Source organism: Pinus tabuliformis, chromosome 2_1, assembly GCF_031772625.1.
Source record: "Pinus tabuliformis cultivar Carrire ecotype Pingquan chromosome 2_1, CPIR1, whole genome shotgun sequence".
Lineage (NCBI taxonomy): Eukaryota > Viridiplantae > Streptophyta > Pinopsida > Pinales > Pinaceae > Pinus > Pinus tabuliformis.
In genome coordinates, this window is record NC_142299.1 from 393,576,075 (window position 1) to 393,592,966 (window position 16,892).

At 36.0% G+C, this 16,892-nt stretch overlaps 1 protein-coding gene across 1 annotated transcript; it reads left to right on the forward strand.

Annotated features, from left to right (window-relative positions):
• Positions 1–2,765: 2,765 nt before the first annotated feature.
• LOC149200517 (uncharacterized) lies at positions 2,766–12,360 on the forward strand. The gene is made up of 5 exons (XM_089402754.1): positions 2,766–3,072; positions 4,834–5,124; positions 5,503–5,584; positions 7,165–7,304; positions 11,631–12,360. The coding sequence occupies exons 2-5, from the start codon at positions 4,906–4,908 to the stop codon at positions 11,889–11,891; spliced, it is 702 nt and encodes a 233-aa protein (XP_089258880.1). The 5' UTR covers positions 2,766–3,072; positions 4,834–4,905; the 3' UTR covers positions 11,892–12,360.
• Positions 12,361–16,892: the final 4,532 nt, after the last annotated feature.

The window sequence follows — 16,892 nt, forward strand, 5'->3', positions numbered from 1 at the left end:
AGAACAATACATATCCATATATAATAACCTGTATTACAATGATACTCTAATAAATAATACACATCACTTTTTGTGATCATTGTTTATCAGAAAACACTGAATTAATTGAAGGATTTAAGGAGAGTGAAAGAGGAGTCATCACAAAGATAGTGGTTGCATGGAGGTGCCTTAAGGAGGAAAAACATAGTTTCTTTTTAAAAAACTAAAAACTAAGCATATATAGTGGGAAGTGAGTTTGCTAACCCTCCTAGTGCCTTATCTATATTTATAGTGACATTTGGCCTAAGCCGGGTAACAAGAACTTGACATATGTGATTCGTGGGTTGTTGCATAACATCTTGGGGGTATAGTAGTAATAAGTCGGTTTGATCTTGGGCCTAGCCTAGGTAAGCCTATTTAGTTAACAATCCCCCTAATCTTTCAAGAAGAAATAAAAACCTAAGAATATATCCTCTACAAACATTTTTTAGTATGATCCAACGAAAGAGGGAATTTGATTTTAGTTCCTATATTTAAGAGATACTTTAGTGTGTTCTTGAAATTGGAATAGTGTAAAATTTTAATTCTCTATCTAAAAGTTGATTTTGGGGTGGAAGTACCTGGTTTACATGATAACATCTTCCCTCGTTTTATTGCCAATATTGTTGGTAGTTTATGTGTCATGTCTTGTACTTGTCTTTGATTTGTAGAAACTTGAAAACTCTATTAGGTGTCAAGTATCCACCACTTGTAAAGCTGCGAGACAATGCTTACACTCGACCCAATTTAAAACCCACAATGGGTCAACCTCTTATCAACGAATCACTTGTGGGAGTGCACTGACCACTTTTTTGAGGAATCAAACCTTAGTGGGCGCTATAGCACTTACCCCACTTTGATTGACTCAATTGTCCTCTATGTGGTTAGCTTATGATTGTTATCTATGTGATGCTACAAGCTGTCTTTGCTATAATAACACACAAATTTTTATGAGAATATTTCTTTCCACATTAATATTCCTCTTCTAAATTATGTGCGTATGTTAACATTAACGTTTAGTGTGTGTAATGTGTAATAATCCCACATACACAAAACAATTAGACATAAATGGTTTACTAAGACATTACATGTATCATATGTTTTTTCAAATCTAAATAGTCACTCCAAAATTAATATGATAAAATTATCTTTCAATTAAATGATCACATCACCAATTGCATCAGGTCTTAGTGTATATCTTTAATTTGTAATTGTTATCCATGTAATATTACATATTATCTTATTACAATTATATCTTTAATAATATTTTATTTCATATAATTACTCTAACTTTTCCAAATTAAAATATAGAAAAGATGTTGTAAACTCATATAATATACTTCTAAACATATGAAATATTCTATTCTAACCACATGAAATACTCTATAAAAAAGATAGTTAATGTAAAATAAAATCTTATGATAATGTCATATCACACATCATAAAAGCCCAAAGGCCTAGGCCTAGGCCCGCAAAGTATGACAGTAACATTGCTATGAATATTTAAGACAAAAAGGATACATTCACATCAACACAAAGACTACCCCTATAGTTAACATTTAACATTTAAATTGGTAAGACATATTGGTATGAAACCCTACATGGACAACTTTTGTCTCCCATTATCAATATTAATTTATTCGGAGTAGGACCCACATATTATTTCTTTTCTAGAACACCATAAAGAAGATGGATCGAGTCAAAAAGAAAGAAAAACAAAAGGGCACTACAACCAATAAATAATTTTCCAGGTTGGAATTAGAGGGTTTTGGCCTTTTAAAGATAAGTACCAATACAATGTGTTTTCAAACAAAAACTAACAACCTTAAAAGAAAATCCGCAATCTCCACTTTGGGATGAGAGGGTTTAGGGTTTGGCTTCTAAAAACAAATTAAAAATATTAATTGACCACTCCACAAAAGAATAATTTAAAAACCATAATCTCAATTTTTTTAAGGAAAAACGAAATTATTTAACAAAAGATAACCTAGGTTCTTTCAATGGAAATTAAGATATATTAATTGACCACTCCACAAAAGAAATATTTAAAAACCACAATCTCAATTTTTTAAGGAAAAATAAGATTATTTAACAAAGAAATAACCTAGGTTCTTTCAAAAGAAATTAAGATAGTAAAACTTATTAAAACATCTCAATTTTTTCTTAAGGAAAAACAAAAATTATTTAACAAAGAAATAACCTAGGTTCTTTCAAAGAAATTAAGATAGTAAAACTTATTAAAACACCTCTTTATTTTTGGATATATCATTATTAATGACAATTGAGGTGTTAAATAAATATACATATTTTATTTTTTTGATAAACTTAAATTATTTTCTTAAATATTATTTTTTATAATTAATAATTTAAAATATTTTATCTAACGTTCGTTTCGTCAATTTAACTTGTAATGAAAATCAACTCCCAGGACTCCCCATCAATTAAGATTTGAGTTATTCACGTTATTATTTTTATAATTTTGTATCTTACACTACGTCCCACGTTCCATTCTCATTAACTTCCATTATAAATGACAATTTGGATCTTGTTGTAAGGACGTAATTGAATTTCTCGATAAAAATGCTTGGTTTGTCCACTTTACTGTTCGAAAGTGGATAGATCTGGTATCGGAGCGTTAGTCAATCTCCCGCATAACTCCACCACATTTATATCTCGGGCCCCAGACCTCTCTATCATCTCAGCAAACGCAGGCAACGAGGGAGAGAGAAAGACAACGAAAAGTAGAATAAGGAAAAGGAAGAGCAAACACAGGTGTGGATGACACGTAGCGGAGCTCGAGTCCCCAGCTAATCCCGCTAACCCCACTGACACAAAGCCCAAAACATTTTTGGGTCATTGCTTATGATTTAAAATGTTGGCGTGAGACTTATAAATATTCGAAGACTTTAGCACGTCCATCCAGCCCTCGGAACGCCTGTTTTCATTCTGTTGTAGAGGCCCATCGAAGCACAGTTGCAATCTTTAATCCTAATTCGCAGCGACCTCCGAATCTCTTACTGCATCCATTATCGAACACAGACCGATTTCTTCCAGGTTTTATATATTTTCCTTCATCCTTAAATTTTTGCATTTTGTTTTGTACGGTCTGTGAGAACTTCCAGGGTTTCGTCGTTAAATCCAAACCCCGGTGATAATCTTCTGAATTTCGATCGGTTATGGATGCTCTATAACTGATGTTCAATCCAACCATTGAGGTTAGGGTCATAAAATGTTTGGTAAAATGATTTGCTTGTCGGTCTAGTTATGTACGGATTTTGGTGTTTTTGGTTTAATTCCTCTGTATTGTTATGTGTATTAATCTCTGTGTATATATATGTAGTTATATGTGTATATATGTATGCTTGCACATTGTCTTCCCGAAATTGCCCATTAGGTTTGGTTTCAGGGCCCTATAATTTGGGCTATATCTCTTTTTATATTCTGTGGCTCATTGAGTTTATTTAGGTAGCAACTGATCGCGGAAGAGAGCAGTCACCGCCCATTCGCTAAGGGTGCTTGCCGTGAGAAGTCCCTGTTTTGAATCTTGCGGACACCTCTTACCCGCCAAACTGAACACAGAGAAATGAAGATGCAGTAGCCTTTTTCCTGGCCTTCTAACGGCCACTTTGCTTACCTGGAATCCTATGCTTATCTGTTGTATCAGCATCCGTGGTGCCAACCTGTACTCGTAAAAATCTGTCGGAAAGATGCCGAAGGGAGTTGGATTCAGGCCGATTGGGAATGTATATTATTGTGGACAAGGCATTATAGCAATCTGTATCGTTTGGTTGTGGCTTCTTTTTAACTTATTTTTTTTGTTTGGTTTCCATTCATCACTCCATGGCTATTAATGATGTCTTCTCTTTATAAGCGCCTGGCAGCACAGGCCTTGACCTGGTTGTAACAATCAACCCAGAATCCTTCGGCTAAGCAGCTACGGGTGGGGGGTTATATTATGCCAAAAACAGTTAGGACTCTCACTTGGTGTCAATTCTAAGTACGAGCACAAACATAAGCTTTCCTCAAGGGGTAAAAATCTCACTCGTGAGACATGAACCCTGTTGGGGATTTTAACAGCGTAGTCACGGGTAGGGGATTCTATTGTATCACTTTTGTACCAAAAACGCTCAGGACTTGCACCTGGCCCCGATTACAAACGCGAGTACAAGCGCAAGAGTCTCCCAAGGAGTAAACATGTTACTGGGGAGACTTGAGCCCTGGTGAGGGTAATAACAGCACCCCAATTCACTGATCTGGCAAGTCCCGTCTTGCTGCCGCTGCATGTCAAAGTGTTGTTGTTCAGGTGTTCGGCTATTGTATAGTCTGTATTTTGGGTGTTGATTGTCAAATCCCCTTTTTTCATGTAAAGTGGTTGTTGTAAGCATCGGACAGCTTTGTGATCTTTTGGGTTAAATTGCTTCATATATTACTAAGCAAACAATATGTACAAAGAGAACAACATATGTAGAAGAGATGGGAGTATGGTTTATCTGTTCGTTTAAGGAATATACTGTTTTGACCGGACTGTAAGGATAAAATTAATAAGAAAATTTGGTTATTTGGGGAGAGGTTAACCAAGGAAAATTAAACCATCCTTGCCTTTTTCTTTCACAATTTCTCCCAAAAGAAGCTCCATGGAGCTTTAGTTGCACAATTGTTAATCATATCGTTTTATTATGTTTGTAGATATCTTGAGACAAGAAGTATCACCTATAAGTTTTGGGTGAGGTTTATTCATCATTTTTTAATATATATAGTTAAAAGTTCATCTGCGTTGATTAAAGTTTTCATGATTGCCTGTCCTCGTGCAACCAGGCAGTTAGCTTCGAGGAAGGAGACCGACCTAACTCTTTTCTTTTCAAGTTACATCCTCTTCTGTGGGCCATCATGAACAGATCAAGGTCGATACGAAAGCGGAATCAAGATTTGGAATTGAGGCTAGGGCAGTCTGAGTTAGAAAAACGGAACACATTGTTGACTAACCAAAATGTTCCATTGGGCAACTTTATCGTTGTTGAAGATGATGATGATGAAGTTCAGCTGTCGTCCACAAGAATATTTGGTCATGATGAAGTTCGGCTACCATCTTCAAGGCTGTCTGTACAAGTATGTTCCTGTTATGATCTAGTTCCATATTTTGTATTATATAGTTGCTTTATTCTTTAAGTGTTCTTCTGATAGTGCTAGATTGGTCATCAATGGTTTGCAGGATTGAAACTCTGTTATCTTATATGTGTCTTCATTTCGAGACTAAATTTGTAATTGTATTAACAGAAATTAAAAGCTAGCATTAGGTACTTGAGAATGATATAAGTAGCCATATTTTTTTATGTTATATGTACTAGGTTCGTTTTGACTTTTTGTTTTGAGGAGCTGATTTATATATGAACCAAGTGTATGGCACTAGCTATTTATATTAGTTATAACTTATGTGTTGGAACTATATATTTATGGAAAGCATTTGTTTCTTTATTCTGTGGTCAGTCAAGAAATGGAGTTTCCCGGAGGACTATTCGGGTGCCAGCAATAAGGGAGGAGGATCTGGAGCTACGACTTGGACTTGGAGGTGCATTTGTAGACCTTGTCATGATAGGGATAATTTTGGAAGATTTTGAAGATGACTGTCTAGATGTGAATGCAATTGACATTGAAATGTTATTGTTAATTTAGTAGAGCATTACTTGAAATGCACTGAATTGATGTTTACCTTTTTTCCCAGAGTCACCATGCCCTGGTGAAGGAAAACAATTCCCGTAACTTTCCTTCCATGCAGAAGAAGGAAAATAAATTCACGTAGGAATTATGAAACTGAGGTTTAACAAAATTTATAAAGGATTCTATAACCAATTGATGCATTAAAGGTGCTTCTATGGTATTCACAAGTCTTTAGCCTGCTTCCAGGTGAATCTTTTCTGTAACAGTAAACACTTCCTTATTACTTACGGAAGAAGGCAAAAGGCATATGGAGCTCAACTTCACATATCTAAGGAGTGTATTCCATAATGGAATATTAGAAAATGAAGCACTCCTAAGACATGGTCAAGCCGAACTTCTCGAAGCAAGTGTCACAGATTCATGACCAATTTTTTGATCTTTTCTACATCTCAGTTTGACCTTAATTTCTGATCTTTCCTACATCTCAGTTTGACCTTCTATTAGATGTATGGTTTAAACCTTAGTGTAATTTCTCTAATGATTGTGATGTGGTCTTATGTGGTGTGGTCTTGAGATTGTGTATTCTAGTCGATAATAGTTTCTGTTCACATCATCATTTCTAGGATTTTTATCTTTAAAATATATATTTTTCCTTTGTCAATGTAGTGTACCAGAAATGATATCATTTGAAGTTAGGTTCTATTCCTGCTTTTGTTTGTCTGTTAATCCGTTGTCTGAATAGGGAAAGACTGATCAATGGTATTTCATTAGCATACACCCATAATTGAATAAATGAGGGAAAGAATTGGCAAGATGCTTCTTGCATCCACCACATTTTAAGATGTGGGAAAGTCTCTGGTTAAAATGCCAACTGCTTCAAAGTACAATATGAATGTTAACATGTGATTTCATTAGCATACACCCATAATTGAATGACTGGGGGGGAAGAATTGTCCAGATGCTTCTTGCATCCACCACATATTAAGATGTAGGACAGTCTCATAGCGTATGGCTAGTGCTGTGCCCTGCCTGGCTAGATAGCCATGATGACCCTGGTATTTAATGGTTTCAAACAGACCATACTGGTGTGGGGTATTGATTCTGATGCCTCCATTCTTGACCTACAGATCAAGCCCTGGACTTCTTGAGGGTATTGTTGTAACTTGTAAACTTTCATGTATGTTTATGCAACAGCTGCTGATAGAGAAAATATATGTTGTATTGGTAGCACAAATCAAATTAATCCACTAGTTTACTGATTTAATCTAAATTTGAGATTGTAGTTTTGTCCTTGATTCATGGGATCAATTATAGTTTTGCATGGGGTAGATTGAAGTGATGCACAAGATGAGTCTGATTTTCACCAGTTGTTGGCAGAATGGGTATAATGCCTATATGAAATCCTATTGACATTGTTTGTCTACTCTGTAACAGTTTTGTAGGTTTGATCACGTAGTTATTTATCACTTTAATTTTATTGATGTGTTTCAGGAACTTCAGCACGTTTTGATGTAGTGCATATACCATCTTTGAGCCATCGATGTCGGCTTCAGCAAATGACAATGGTTCCTCCTATTGTGCCAATAAATATCTCTGATGACGGTGACGAAGAAGTTCAAAGACCTGTTAAGGTAAGTTAACGGCAGATCTTATTCTTTTTCTTATGAAATCATGGCTTTGGGAATGTGATGCTCATCAATTCCAACTTTTTTTTCTATCTTTTATAGGAAATTTCTCTTAATATATTGACACTGGACAGCATATGCTTGCAATTAATGTGTTATACACACTTGGATTTTATATCATTGCTTTTATGAGGTGCTTTATTGATTTTTCAAATTTTGACACATTTGCTAGGCTGCACGTAATAACTAAATCATATGAGAAATAATCAAAATGAGTATTATGTATACTACTATACTTTTGGACAAAAATGCTGTCATTTTTCCATGCATTTTTTGTGCTCTTCGACCTTGCAGTGGCCTATTAAATAAAAATAAACTTACTTTTTGATATCTTTGACTTTCATTTCTGTGGCATGCAGTTGATTCCTCCCATTCATGGATTTCCTTGAAACTTTCTGTAGGAATTGGAATGCTACCTTTCCTTACCAAGGCAAATATTGTAACTTCATATTTAAAAGGAGAAAAAAGTTATATTTTGCAAGTACAACAAGGTACACAAAGAAATCATTTGTCCTAAAATTCAAAAACAACTCCTATCCACTGTAAAATTTCATTGCCTACTGTATAAGGTCATGGAAGATGGTCCACTGGCACCAGGGTTTCTTCAGCAGCTTCTAAACCTTTTTTGACAGACTGTATGTCTTTGTGCTATGTTCCCTATATACAAGAGTTAAAGAAGTGTGATTGAATCTTCCAATGAGCTTTGTCTGATCAAGAACTGATTGAAGGGAGTCTGTCAGGGTAGTATACTGAGCTGTTTGTTCATTAAATCTGCAAAGAACACAAAATCTTGGCCTTTGCTAACCAAAAGAATAATTTGGATTTTAGGGGTGCATTCCATTTCACAGTTGCTTTGATTCCACCACCAGCATGCTTCATTTTGCTCATTTCCCAAGAAATTGGCTGTTAACCCAGACTTGCCTTACGATTTGCACTGCTAGTGTTGTTTGAGCACATCAGAACTCTAAACCTTTTTTGACAGACTGTATGCCTTTGTGCTATGTTCCCTATTTACAAGAGTTAAAGAAGTGTTATTGAATCTTCCAATGCGCTTTGTCTGATCAAGAACTGAGTGAAGGGTGTCTGTCAGGGTAGTATACTGAGCTGTTTGTTCATTATATCTGCAAAGAACACAAAATCTTGGTCTTTGCTAACCAAAAGAATAATCTAGATTTTAGGGGTGCATTCCATTTCACAGTTGCTTTGATTCCACCACCAGCATGCTTCATTTTGCTCATTTCACAAGAAATTGGCTGTTAACCCAGACTTGCCTTACGATTTGCACTGCTAGTGTTGTTTGAGCACATCAGAACTCTTCTTCCAGACTCAGCCTGATTGAACAGCTTTGCAATTTTGAATAAAGGAGGTCCACTATTCTGCTTATGACTATTTAATCCAAAAAATTGCACATCTTTCGACCATGTTGTCACATTGAGTTTTGTTCTGGTGCATTTGCGTCAGCTAATGTCAAGATCTCCTGCTGTCTTGTGTCCTCAAGTCAAGTCATCTGATAAGCTGTGTGGGCTGCTGGCCATCAGAGTCCACTCATTTATCAATACCTAGTTTTGTGCTCTGTTTCAAAATAGCCAGGTTTAAATGATAAGAAAGGCCGGGACTGGAGTCTTCCAAATAATTGAAGCATTTGCTGTGGGTTTGATGGACATTTTGTCTTCCAAAGAAATAGGGAAAATATATTTGGTCCTCATTACTTGCTGCCAGAGACCTCGAGTTAATCATTCTTATAAACTCTTAGCTGCATAAGTGAGGGATGTTTTTCAGTCCCTGCCCTCCAAGGGCATTATATTTTGCTTATCTTTTCCATTTGACTAGGGGATTTGCCTCCCTTCCCCCCAACCCCCAAATAAAACTGGAGCATTTTCTTCTGATTTTCTCCTATATCCATACTGGCATATAAGGCATCCGGCTAATCTCGTCTTGATATCCATGGTCATTAGATTTAACCATGAACTCTCTTTCTGTGGCCAAACCATATAGATCCAATGCAGCTTTAAGCTCTTCATCCTCTCTTCCTGAGCCATCCCTATCAGCCATACATCATCAGCCCTGGTCCTGAAGAGCCTGTTGTGGCCTTCAGCCACAAAACGCAACAATTGGGGGATGATGGCGGGCTCCATTGCCTTGGTCCCCTGGTGGGCCTGAAGAATTGAGAGGCAGACCTATTCATCAAGACCAAGAAAGAGGAAGAAAAGAAACGTCTCTCAACCCCATTAACAAAAGCAAAGACAGAGCCTTGTATGTCTAAGAATGAGCCTTAGACACAACAATCTAACTTGATTACTATAGCAGCTAGATTTTTCACTTTTATAGCATGCGGAATTTTATGGGAGCTATACCATTAGCATCAGGGGTATTCCTGTCTGCAAGAAATCTCAACTGCTCAGGAGAGGGGACTTCAGACGGAGTCAGCTTTAATCTTCTGACATTTGGAGATGATCTTATATGAATGCATAACGAAATGGGTCTGAAATCATCAAAGTAATCTGGTGTCAGATTTAGGGATTCAAGCCAAAATACTAATAGTTGTGTTTTCACTTCCAAGATTCTTTTTAAAGACCAGGATTCTTCAACCACAGCTAAAATATCATTTGCCAAGGTATCACAAGTTTCTGTAAGATTTCCTAGGCTTGTGCTGGATGCTTATGGGGCCTGCCCTTTTTTGTATTAAAGTGATATACATAATATTTTTATTAATAGTCAAAGGAAGCGATGATAACTTCTGTGATACATTTTCTAATATGTTTGCAATGCATATTTCAAATGATTTTGTTTTGACCGTTTGGGGTTTGTTTCTAAATTTTACACAATTCGATTCTATGTCATTCTGATTGTAGTAATGGTAGATTAAACTTTATATTAGATGTGGTACAGCTGTCTGCTTTTTTACCAGCTTGTGTCTTGACATTTTATAGACCGTCAATCGCATTTTCTGCCCCCAAATTTTTGTAAACTTCATAAATATCAGCTGTACAACTTTTTGCAGCTTTCCTGCCTGGTGCTTTTACCTTTTAATAAATCCTCAAGGTGATGTTTTCAATGCATCAGACATTGAAAAAGGTAAGATCCAATCCAGTAGCACCTTGCTCTTCCTTTAACCAGGAAATGCTGTATCAGTTGCAACATGGAGGGGTGAACTGGTTCCTGTTTGATTCCCCATTTTTAACTGTCCTCTTTCCAGAAGGACCGTTATTGTCTTTGGTCTAGACGCTAGAAATGCTGTTCTAATGACTCAGCATTAGATCTACCCCTTGATGAGCATAAAGCTTTTGGAACATGGGCCACCTCCTAATGGAAGGTGATCATATATTTGTATGTTGCCGCTTTGAATCCCATTATTATCCACTTTATTTCCAGGTTCATTCTGAGCCACGTAACTCCTATCCTTTCCTTTTCTGCCATCTATAGATTTTAATCTAGCTCAAAAGTTCCAAAAACTCAAGCTTTTGAGCCACGTATCTCCGATCTTTTCAGCGGTCGTACTTATTCATTAGTCTTTGTCTGGGACTTGTGCTGTACCCAATTTATCATTAAGAATCCCTGTTCATGCATAATTGAAATTATCTTTTGCTTTCTCTTATTCTGAACCTTTCTAGTCCAATATTGATTGAGAAAGGGCCTTGGGTAAAGCCCCCTTTCATACTTCTACTTCTAAGTTGGTTAAGTGGTTTGTTGCTCTATTGTTTCTTTTCTTGACACGCAGAAAACTAATTTCCCTTTGTTCTTTTTAAAATGTTATTTCCTAGGCTGCGGTGGACCACCTCATTTATTCTTTTCGCTGGATCTGTCAACAATAAATTTGAGTACTTTACTCTAGAGTCTAAAGTCTAGCTTTATCTCATCCCTATTCTAAGGAGGGGACCTTATCCCTCTCACAAATTATTAATGCGTTGTCCAAAGTTTGTTCAATAATAATGTAAACCCTCTCTTTCCGCAGTCCCAAGTATGTTCCTACCTGAATCCTTTATTTGGTTGCCTTCAGATGCATTGTCCGCAAGAAATCCCCATCCTTTATTTGATTGCCTTTAGATGCCTTGTCCAAAGAAACCTCCAATGATTTTCGGTGCCTGTTTTGGCAGTTACTAGTTTTATGCCAGTGGACCGTTGCTTGGTTTCATCTTATAATTACTTGTTATTATAACTTGACATCCTTTTCTTCCATTTAGGATATTTCTTACTGCTAGTAATGTGTTAACTCTTTTTTGGTTGTGATAAATTATTGGCTGATTTATCTATATTCTTCTTGTGCATCTGCAGAAGAGGAAGCATGGACACCCATTAAACGTCAATGATCACCCGGTTGAAGTCAAGGAAGTAAAAGAAGTGAAGGAAGTGAATCTAACATGTGCAATATGTATGGATTCCATGAAAGAAGAGACTTCAACAATATGTGGACACATTTTCTGTAGAAGCTGCATTGTAAGTGCAATCCAGATTCAGAAGAAATGTCCGACTTGTCGCAGAAAGCTCTCAATGGCTAATATTCACCGAATCTTCCTTCCTGGCCGCAATGTGTGATACATTTATCGGGTGCTGCTATTGTTGTGCGTGATTGCTAATTCAATCAATAAGGAAATATTACCTTGATATACAGATCTCTTCCTTACATGGAGGAAAAATTGTGAAGGAATGACTGACTAGGGCCCGCTGACACATTTACAAGTCGATTGACAAGCGATGCTACATAATTGTTGTTATTTATTGGTTTTCTAGGAGTTGCTTAGTAGCCATTGCTTAGGTTTTTTAGCGTTTTACAGACAGTTGTCAGATTACTAATTAGGTTGTCCGTAAGGTTGTACGATTCTTGGAAATTCCCATATTTTTGTATATGTTATTCAGGGAAGGTTATTTCACTATGACTCTTATCACCGAGGAACTACTTCATTATTGCTTTTCACCGTAAGTTATTGTCTCTGACACCTTGTGATGCACATCATTCTAAAAAGGCTGCTTTACACATGGAAGTTGATGAACTTTATTTGCTGTTGTTTCGGTATTAGTTGGGTGCACCTTTATCTATTTTTCTCTATTAAGCACGATTGCTCTATGCAAGAGCATGGAACCCACACATTACTTTTTTGGAGCGTGTTGGTTCAACTTCTACTGTAAAAGGATTCTCTAATCGCCTTATAATATTAACCTCTTCAATAACAAGCAATGGTGATGTGTTAATAGCAATATGGATTACATGGGAAGTTGTGGATTTCCAGGGAATGATACGAGTTTGCCATTTTAAGTCTCTGTTTTATATAATAGGAATATTTAATCGAGTAATTTTTTCCAGTTTTAGATCAGTGCTGAGATGATGCATGAAATCTTGCAATGGTTTTTTTGATCATGCATCAATATGAGATGGGGAATCCCTAGGAAAAATATCATCAGTAGTGGCAATTGAGTTGGGGCAATCGACTCTATAATGGTCTTTAACACTCCAGATTTTAATGATGGAGATGCATTTTAATTTCAAACAAATTCCTGAATACTTTGAATGGGATCTGGACAGCGGAACAAAAATATAGTTGAGCAATATTACTTTCTATCTTCGGTTTTGGCCAAAGGAAGATTTCTAAAGTAAGCTGATACTATATTTGGCCTTACGATATCAACTCTTTTGAGGCCTTGTAATCCAAAGTACGATTCCATAATTTTCTTGTAATGGCATATGGAATCAATTGCGATTTTAGTCTTTAGCCATATGTTTTCTCACATGTTGTATGATCCGTTCTATAATTTGGACATTCTGTAACCACAATGGAAGCTTTTACTGAAAGAAATTTCAAACCCTTATTAGTGAAAATGATATGTAGCTGATTGTCTAGCTTGAACATTGCGATCAAATATGATGTTTTATTTTTCGATTAGGTTAGGTACTTTGATTGGCTGATCTCTCCAGAATACTAGGCAGCATTAGGTTGGTGGCCCAACCCCTTGGGCAGTGACTTGTGAGTTGGCTGCAGTGTTATCTCTGGGTGAACTGGTCCTGTAGTCTGCTCACCATTTATCATCAAAAGTTTCAATTCGTAGCCATTTAGTATTAAAAGTTTCAATATGGTTCTAGTATCAAAAGTTTTTAAATCTCATCCAAGATACAATAGTTTTTCTGGATTTTCAGGATCGGTGAGATTGCAATATTTCCATTGCAACTTGACATGCTGTTTTTTTCTATCCTATTTTAATGCTGGGAGGGTAATATTGATGACAAAGATGTCAATATAAGCAATGCTTTTGATGATATGTAGGTATTTGTTGTGGTATGATTTTTTTGGATGTTAGGGACTATCTAGAACATGTTTGTTATCCATTTTTGATGATATGTAGGTATTTGTTGTGGTATGATTTTTTTGGATGTTAGGGACTATCTAGAACATGTTTGTTATCCATTTTTGGTTCAGAAATAGATTGCACTCTATTCTATTTTGATTATATGCATTTTTATATGCACCACATAAGATATTCAATTACGTGCTTTTAGTTGACTGGCTTTTTGGTCTTCCAACCTGTTCTTGATTTAGAGAGTTTTCTAGCTTGATTACAGTAATAGCTTTTAGTTGACTGGCTTTTTGGTCTTCCAACCTGTTCTTGATTTAGAGAGTTTTCTAGCTTGATTAGAGTAACATTGGTTGACATGTGTTGCTTTTTTATTTGCCTTTATTTGCCTCTTAAATGATGTCTTTGATTCAAAAGTTTATTACTTGCTTTTTCTTTTGCGTAATGATGCTTGAAACACAAGCTTTTAACATGAACTCCCTTCACATATTTTAGCCTTTAACCTGAACTCCCTTCACATATTTTAGCCTTTAACCTGAACTCCCTTTACATTTTTTTTTGGTCTTTCTCCCTTAGAGGTTTAAGCTTTTAACATGAATTCCCTTTACATTTTTTTTAGGTCTTTCTCCCTTAGGTTTAGGGATGAACTCCCTTTACATTTTTTTTTAGGTCTTTCTCCCTTCAATGATAAGGCCTATGAAGTAGATTTTGATGAAGAAGAATGGATGCCACACTTGCACTTTCTTAAATGAATATTGTCTTTGTTTCCAAATATGCTTTTGTTAAAATTATACTTTGTGAATTAGTTATCTTAATCAAATAACAATGAATTGTGTTAAAATTTTAGGTTGTTACGGTATCACATCAAATAACAATGAATTGTGTTAAAATTTTAGGCTGTCACATTATCACATTATTATATGAATTACTCTTAATATTTTGAGCATCCACTCATTAAAAAGTGCGGTTTTGTGTCTCACCTTATGGCGTGTGGATCCATCCATGATAACCTTGATGATGGTTGCTATTCAACACTTCAACATGGGTGTGCTCACCCATAATGGGTGAACATGTCACTTCTTAAGCAAATTGCATTTTAGTGGGGGCAATAACAAGTCATTGCTTTCATCAACTTGACAAACCCTTAACAATAGGGATACCCATTATAAATACCCTTGTCTTTTTTGTAATTAAAAGTGTTATCTATATGAAAAATATATTACATATCTCTTCATTAAAAGCTTGCCTAAGATCCATCGAGTAACCATTTTTTATGATTTATCACTAAATAGGGAAAGGATAGAGTATTGAAAAAACAAGCATTGAAATGGATTCAAGCCCCCATATGTTTAAAATTCAGTGGAAAATACATTGCTATAAAGTGACCAAACTTCATGCTTAGGGAATGGAATATTTCCCAAAGACGAGAAATGACATTGAAAAGTGGAGGGAATCCATTCAATCATAAAGAGGATTTTGGAATGAAGCATTCATGACAATGAAAACCATGGTGGAAGAACTATCTCGTGAACGAAAGAAGTTTGATGAGAGTGGACCATCGACAAAAGGTGGAGTTGTTGATCCTACTAAGACTCCATCTCCATCATCATCATCATCATCACCATCTTCTAGTTCAAGTGAAATTTATTCTTTAAAGAAACATTTAAGAAAACTCTAGACTTAACCATTGTTAAAACTTGATTTTAAGTTTGATTTGCCCATAAATGAAGATGAACTTAATCTAGAGAAGTTGGATAATTGGGTCACACAACTTGAATTTTATTGTAGGATTTAGAAGATTGTGGATGACAATGCAAAGATCTAACTAGCCTCTCTTCGCTTGGAAAGCACAAGATTGATTTGGTGGGAGAGCAAAACTCAAGATCTCCTCCACAATGGCAAAATAATTTCTTCTTTGTATGATTTTACTAGTGCATTAAGGAAACTTTTTTGCCCATTAGGCTACATGCAACATGCCATAATGGACTAGAAAAATTTGAGGCAAGGTAAAGGACAAAGTGTTAAGAGTTAAACTTAAGAGCTAAGGAAGAAAGCTTTAATTTTGGGTATTCCATTATATTGACCCAAGAAAATCTTCCTATGTACATTGGTGGTTTGTATAATTATCTTTGACATAACATCCTTGCGTTCAATCCAACTAATTTAGATGAAGTTTGTGCTCAAGCTACACATTTTGAATTTAGAGGAAAGAATGTTAATGATGGTTTCTCAATAGAACCCGTTCAGCCAAAGGAGAGTAAATAAAGATTGTCAACCACAATGAAGGAGGAAGATGATCCTCCATGTTCTCATTGGAAGGAAGAACATGATGCAGATCAATGTTGGAAACTTTAACACCCCCATCCACCCCATAGCCCATACTAAGGGTAGAAGAAGGCATTATTATCCTTGACCCAACCTCTAAATTTTTATTATCGAAATGGGGTCTTAAAATTTCATCATTTTTCAAAATCCTTGGAACTTAAAATAAACATCACCATTGTGTCTAGCTTGTCGAGAGATTTATGACGATATAAAGTTTCCTAAACGCTGGTGTTTGGATCACAAGAAATGGCCATTTGAATACAACCCATTAAATCCTTGCCATGTCGGCATTGTGTTGCCACATTGTACTTGCATGGACCTCACGTGGTGTCCACATGAAAACCTTCCACCCTTCAAAAAGAAGTCCACATCATTGCACCAACGAATCAAATATTAACCATTGGTCCACCCCTTAGCATACAATGGAGTATGTGTCAACCTGGTGTTTAAATATGTATAGGATATTAGTGTTTGGTGTTGTATGGCTCTTGGTGTTTGGTGTTGTTTGGGATATCCAACCCTCTTTCTGTCTTGAGTAGGGTCCTAAGGAAGTCAAAATCCTCAGAGAGTAATATGGAAAAGTCATCTAAATATGGTTTTTGAGCAATACAAAGCTTTAATTCACAAGAAAAAAGAAAACATGCAACCAAGTGCTTCACCTTCCAATGCATACGCAATGGTAAGATATTCACTTGTAGAAACAATAATTATTTATGTGAGACATTTTTTTAGCATGCAACTAAGCATCTCACCTTGTAATGCATAGAAAATAGTAAGATATTCTTCATGGTTCATAGCCTAAATAACGATTAGCTCATAAAGAGTGAAACACGTCACAAGGAAGATTTGAAGTGATGTGGGGAGATACCATTTCTCCTCTCTAACCACTTGAGCTAGACCTGAAATAATAAAACACATATATCTCTA